The following is a 7,059-nucleotide window of genomic DNA, read 5'->3' as shown; positions in this document are numbered from 1 at the left end:
ATGAACTTTTAATAATAGCAAAATCACGTTTTGTTTATGTAGATTAATTATTCACAACAGTTAATGAATATTCATTTATAATGAGAGCAATAATGACGTTATCGATAAAAATAGAAATTACGTATTGTTGTTGTCGGTTGTTGAGTTGAATTGAGGCGTGAGAAAGAAGAAGTGACGAGGCTGCTACTAGATTAACCGTCTTCTTCCTTTATAAAATAAAGACTGTTGTTACTGCTGCAGGCTGGTATAAGGATGGGCCAATTTATGTTTAAAACCCTTGATGAGGGTGACCAGGTATATGATGTTGTTTTCTGATCTAGTAAAGTAAGCCTAGATAATACAGGGAGGGTCTAGGCCTACCCTACCTAGAGGTTCTAGGTTAGTATTCCCTAATTCACTCTATTAAATATTAGCTGCTTCTACTACTACTAGGCTAGCTACTTCTACTACTACTAGGCTAGCTAACCAACCTATTTTAGTAGCCGCAATGGGGTCGCAGTGCACCATACTTACACACGGGATACGTTTAAAACCGTAATGTTATTTTTTTATTCTAGACTGGTGGGTTGAATCAGAAATGATGAAACTATATTATTATAAATAAAATTTATTAATAAACAAATTATATTTAATATTATTAGGTGATAATTATTATTTATAAATATATCTTTTTTTTATTGGGAGGAATGTTATAAACTACCGTAAACAGTGTACCATTTATTTTTTGTTAAAAAAATTAATTTTGTTCAGATATCCACGAGTCCTTTTTTCCTAAATTATTTACAGTGCTTCGGCCACCTTTAAATTTCCCCCTCCAAAAAAAAAAAAAAATTCTTCTAGAAAATAATGAGTAAATAATACGATCGTGAATATTAAAGCCAGCTTAACCCTTGTACTAAATAATGATGATGGGGAATAGAATTATGAAGTTCTATGAATTTTGGAGTTGATAACAAACTTATTATTGGACACTAACCCATTCTCTTGTATCAATAAAGGCCCTGGTGTACAATAGCCAAGGAGAAGCAAGAATTGAGCATGGTCCAAAACGGGTAAGGACTTTATTATCTTAAAAGTTTTTAAATAACTAGTTGCATTTTCTGTATAATTTTCTTTGAAATAAATAACATCTGTAAACACATTTTTTTAGGTTTTTCTTTGGCGGTCAAGAAGGTTTGAAATATTGAGACACATAGTGGCTAGTCAAAAACAATTTTTAAAAATACGATTTAAAAATGGTGATGTTGAACATAAAGAAGGGTAAGTAACAGAGACAAGTCAGTGTGTAGTGTAGCATCATGTAAACTGCTATCTATCGAAGTATTGCTAATGCACTTGTCAATTATATGACCTACTACCCTGGAAGAGGTGCGTCATTTTTCCGGTGGGCATCATGCCTTATGAATACCATGACGCACCCTTGCATAAAAAATGTGATTTACCTTTAGGTGACCATGGAATGCACCCATTTTGACGCACTGTGACCATGTAAGTGTTTATGATATTTTGAGTGGTAAAGTGACGGACATTGACACACCACCGTTCATTGATGTGACGTACCTTCTAGGTTTTTTGACGCACCCCTGCGTCAGTAATTATTTGTACATGACGGGGGTCGTATAGTGGGTCATTGACAAGTGTATAACACCCGGTCTTCATAATATAGTAAAAATTATGGAATAAAGACAAGAGTGCAGAATGTACTGTTTCATTCATATCAGGACTGAATTGAATTTGACCTTTGTGCTTGTACAACTTTTCTTACATTTTGAATTGTATTCATTTTTACAGACCCTGTAGGGTGTATTTGAATCCTATGATACACTCATCTGTCTACCCTGAAGACTGCCTTACACTCGATGCCAATGAGGTCGTCGTTGTCTACGGATCCGATGAAAAAGGTCAAATGACTCGAAGGCTCCAGTATGGTCCGACTCTCTTCTCTCCAAAATCCAATGAATGGTGTGTGTTATGGCCAACAATTTTAAAATAAAAAATTTCGTTTTCTGAAATTATTGAATTTATTGAGGTGTTTACAAAGGACCATTTCAAAATTATTCTACTGCAGTTACTGCAGTAACTACATTTGTATTATACTCTTTAACCAATTATGCAATTATTTATCACAGTGACTGCCTCACTTCTACATTTAAAAAAACTTTAAAAAAAAATATTTTGCTTTAATGTGTACAAGCTTCATTTGCTCCTCACCTTTCAATATGTCTTATGCATTATTTTTTTGTTTTAATTTATTTCTATGTCAATATTATCTCTAGGCTCCATGAGTTTTCATGGCATGGTACAGATCCAAGTAATAAAACAAGGAAGCTTCCGGGAATTCTGAATTTCAAAAAGCTTTGGGTTATTCCGGATCAACTCTACTTTAATGTGTGTACAATCCTACTTTTCAACATATTTTTAATACAGTAATTGTCAAAACATTTTTGCAAAATTTAAATATTAAAATTAAGTTAATATATATACTTCCGTTTTTTATCCTCTCCTGCACTCTACTGAAATGTTCTGGATTTAAAATTTCTGTTAACAATTTTTTTTCAACAAAACGTAAGTGCTGTTAATAATAAACAAGAATAATTATCAGAATTATTTTATATAAGAGAAAATAACGTAGAAGATATTTTTATTTTGTAGGTGGAAGATGTCCGAACAAAAGATGACGCTTTGTTGAGAGTTAAATTAATGATTTTCTTTGAACTTAGTGATATTGAACTCATGGTATGCAATTATTTTTTATATTTTAATTTAAAACATTTAATAAACTGTAAATCTTAATTTTAATAATAATAAGGTACAAATTTGTCTTAATTTAACAGCTTTCAAGAACTTCAGACCCCATTGCAGATCTCATTAAGTAAGTTTTCTCATTTAGTAAGTCATGTTTATTCATTACAATTATGCTAATTAGAATTTATCTTAAGCTCTGTCTATGCTATTTTCTTTTTTTCTTTCATTTATTTGGCATCTCAATACATAACATTAAAAATACATCAATAATATATATTATCACCTTAAATATTAAAATACATCAAAAAAGCAAATAAAAATGGCGGGATTAATGAAGTCTGACGATGCACAGGAAAACACATAAAGTCGTTTAAAGTAAAACAACTTAATTCCAATGTGGTCCCTAAAAAGATAGTAATTATAATTTTAACAAAACAAACATTATAAGACGGGGTTCATAAATATATAAGCATATAAGCAAAACATCTGATAATAATTTATCTATGTTTAATTTTGCTATCATACCTTATGTGACAAAAAAATGTGATGTGCCCATATATGGACATGATGATGTCATATCACTACCATATTTGGGAATATCACTACCATATATGGTGTAGACAATATTGTTGTGAATAAATCATGTTTATTCATTACAATTATGCCAATTTCAATTTAAGTGATGTTTCTGCTGATGTCGTGACCTTTACCTCACAAGTAACCTACGAAGAATTCAACACCAAATGCGGTGAGTTGAACAAAGTGGAGAGCTATCCAGAATTGATGGAACGAAGCAAGTTGATTGGATATACAGTGTCAAAGGTCGTATTTCGTGGTTACCACGCCAACGCTGCACTAGAACAACTTCACCATAAGTCTGTAGAAACTAGGACTCGTTTAAAACTTATGGTTAGAATTTATTATTTACATTTTCTTAAAAGAAAGTTTCATTTCTTATAGTTTGATACAACATATATCTCTTTGTATATTATATTTTAAGCACTTTTGATGTTTATACTTAAATTAGTAATATGTTTTTATATTCATAGATGGAAACTGAAGAACAGGAGCAGTCTTTGACCGACATGAAGTTGAAGAGCGAAATTAGCCAGAGCACACTAAGTTAGTCTCTACCTTCTATAAAGCTCTGTCCACACTATCAAACTAGTTTGACAAAAAAGGTGTGATAATCCCAAATACGGTAGTGATATGATGTCATCACATTTTTTTGTCAAATAAAGTTTGATAGTATAGAGAGACGATTACCTATAACAATTGTACTGTAAATAGATTATCCTACTTTGTACTCAACATACCCCAGCTATAAAATAACAGATAACTATATTATTATTAAAATACATTTTTATTTATCAGAGCAACAACTGGAGATAGGTACACTAAAGCATACACAAGAGTTAGAATTGTGAGTTTTTTTTTTCAACCAAACTTCCTTAATTTGCTTTATATGTTTTATACATATTTGTGATAATTTGTTTAGTTTATAATTCATTGTACTAAGTTGATTTAAAATAGAAGACATACAACAACCTTAATTACATAGATGAACTTTTTTGTATTAATTCTTTTTTTATAGGCAATCTCGGAATTATGAGTTAGAAGTAGCGAAGAAAGCTCACCATGACAAAGTGCAACAGCATAAAGAAGAAGAGATGGCAAAGATTGAGGTAACCTTCCACAAAGTGTGATTTTTGGTTCGAATCTACTTCTAATCTAATTCCAAATAATTTATCTAATTAGCTCCACTAACACATCCAATCATTTATAATTAAACAGTTGAGTACTAAAAGTATTAAAATTCATTTATTTATTAATTGTCTACCCTGTTAATTTATTTGTTAAACCATGATGATTATTTCATTTTGTAGATGCAAATAAAAGAAAACAACCAGAAACTTGAGAAAAATCGCAAGTTGCAAGATATAGGAGTAAACATTTCCGAGTATTTGATCAGTAAACATCCTCGGCCCGACTATACAATGAGGGTTGTAGCGCCACCAAATTCAAACGTACATGTTCACCAGTCGTAGAGGTTTAGAAAGATGTCATGGCAGTTCTTGTGTACAAAACATTATCAAACAATGGTTACCAAAACAATGTCAGCACTATTATGACAGATCCAATGAGTATTGTGTCAGCACTAATATGACAGATCCAATGAGTATTGTGTCAGCACTAATATGACAGATCCAATGAGTATTGTGTCAGCACTAATATGACAGATCCAATGAGTATTGTGTCAGCACTAATATGACAGATCCAATGAGTATTGTGTATTGTGAACAAAATAGAATTATGTACTACTTTACTACTACTTATGTACTACAAAAGGACAACATAAACAGTTAAATTTAACTAAAAATTCATTGTCCGACAAGACAATAGGACTATTTTCTCAGGTAACTAATTTTGTTTTGACCCAATTTTTGGTCAAAGCATGGAGAAATAATGGTCAAAGTGGTCAAAGTAAATAACTATTATGTGAACATTATTTTTTCAATATATATGGTCTAATGGTTAGGACATCTGCATATCAAGCAGAAGGTCCAGGTTTGAATCTTGGTTGGGGCGACTTTTTCTCATTCTCAAAGATTTCCTCATCTTATCGTTTCAAATTAATTAATTAAATTTCAGTATATCACCGAGCGGTTTAGGATTAATGTTCTATGCCTAATGTGTTTATATTATTAAAAATATATCATTAACATTAATTGTTAGCACAAATCTTGGACCCGCCCCAACCAGACAATAACCCAATTTCCCTCCACATTGAAATAAATGAAATACTCTAGGACACTTTCCATTGAACATAGACACTGTTATATATTGGTTTAAAAATATAGAAATTTAAACCGATATATTACAGTTTTTAATAATTTTTTCACAAATAAACAACTATTTTTTACATAAATTGTAGTGCAATACTTTTGTTATGTACTTGAACTGTATTTTAAGTGATTTTGCATATGAGGCTCAAACTGTACATAAGTCAGTATGATGAACGTAGAAAACTATGTACGCAAATTTTAGAAATTGCTGTCGTTTTATAGGGTATAATTTTATTTGTATTGTATAAAGATATATATATATATTTTAGTTTTGTACACGTAGAGATTATGTTTGATATAGTGGTTTAATGATAACCAAATACACTAGACCTACAGTAGTTTATGATCACTGTTGCTAATAAATATGATACACAAGATTTAATTGTGGTTAATAGTATTATTTTCTATTAATTTAAAAAGTACATATTTTATAATACTAGTACAGTAATAATGACAAATATCAACTTTCATCTATAAACAAACCCATATATTTACCAAATTTGTAAAAAAAATGTTTTTATAAAGTCATGAATCAAAAAATAGTTACAGTTAACTTTCACGCCAGATTTAAAATCCATAATTTTGGTATACACTTGTTTTTCAACTGCTAATGTAAGAATATATTGGGAGATATTACTGGTACATTTATCTTTCTTAAGCTCCGTCTACACTATCAAACTTCATATGTGACAAAAACATGTGACTGTGCCCATACTGTATATGGACGTGATGATGTCATATCACTACCATATTTGGGCATAGCACTACCATATTGGGCACATCACACTTTTTTTTTTCAAACTAGTTTGATAGTGTAGACAGAGCTTTATTTACTTCTATCAAAACTGCTGGAACTTTTCCAAGATATCGTTGATCTTCAAAGAGTTTTGTCCACCAGTATGCGTCACTGCCGTCTGTGCGTTACCAGCAGGAGTTACTTCCTGTTTTTCAGCCAATTTCTCAAACAGTTGTTTCAGCATGCAATTCAGATTGCCTTTCCTCATGTTACTTGATGTGGTCGTAGTTCCAGTCACCTTGGCAGAATCATCCCGACAATAACGCATCAAGATACGTTCCACTGCATTGTTGCGTTTAGTGCGTTGGATTAAGTTATTTGAAATTCCCTCAAAAGAATTTCGCTTGGATCTGCTACTTTGTGAAGCAACTCCAAGGAATTTGGTACGCAAGCTTGCTTCACAAACCGACTGATAAAGAATTGCGTTTATTGCCAGAAATACGATCAACTTGTTTGTTTTCAAACCCATTGCAATACTGAGAAGAACAAATGCATCAGTAATAAGAAATTTTTTTTTTTAAATCAAAACTGGTGGTAGAACCCTCCATCAGGTTAAGTTCAGCACTAAACTGCATTTCCACATTTTTTGGCCATTCCCCACTAGTACCCCAACCCCATTTAGTTTTTCTGAATGAAAAATTTTAACTCATAGTGAAAACCTTGTATTGAAGA

At 31.5% G+C, this 7,059-nt stretch overlaps 1 protein-coding gene across 1 annotated transcript; it reads left to right on the top strand.

The window, feature by feature from the left end:
• The first annotated feature begins 155 nt into the window (after nt 1-155).
• LOC140049461 (uncharacterized) lies at nt 156-5,968 on the top strand. The gene is made up of 12 exons (XM_072094348.1): nt 156-294; nt 999-1,052; nt 1,151-1,260; nt 1,792-1,962; nt 2,277-2,388; nt 2,653-2,736; nt 2,835-2,872; nt 3,426-3,654; nt 3,795-3,867; nt 4,120-4,168; nt 4,340-4,430; nt 4,632-5,968. The coding sequence occupies exons 1-12, from the start codon at nt 253-255 to the stop codon at nt 4,791-4,793; spliced, it is 1,215 nt and encodes a 404-aa protein (XP_071950449.1). The 5' UTR covers nt 156-252; the 3' UTR covers nt 4,794-5,968.
• Nucleotides 5,969-7,059: the final 1,091 nt, after the last annotated feature.

This window comes from Antedon mediterranea, chromosome 5 (assembly GCF_964355755.1).
Source record: "Antedon mediterranea chromosome 5, ecAntMedi1.1, whole genome shotgun sequence".
NCBI lineage: Eukaryota > Metazoa > Echinodermata > Crinoidea > Comatulida > Antedonidae > Antedon > Antedon mediterranea.
This window is presented reverse-complemented; position numbering and strand designations above follow the sequence as displayed.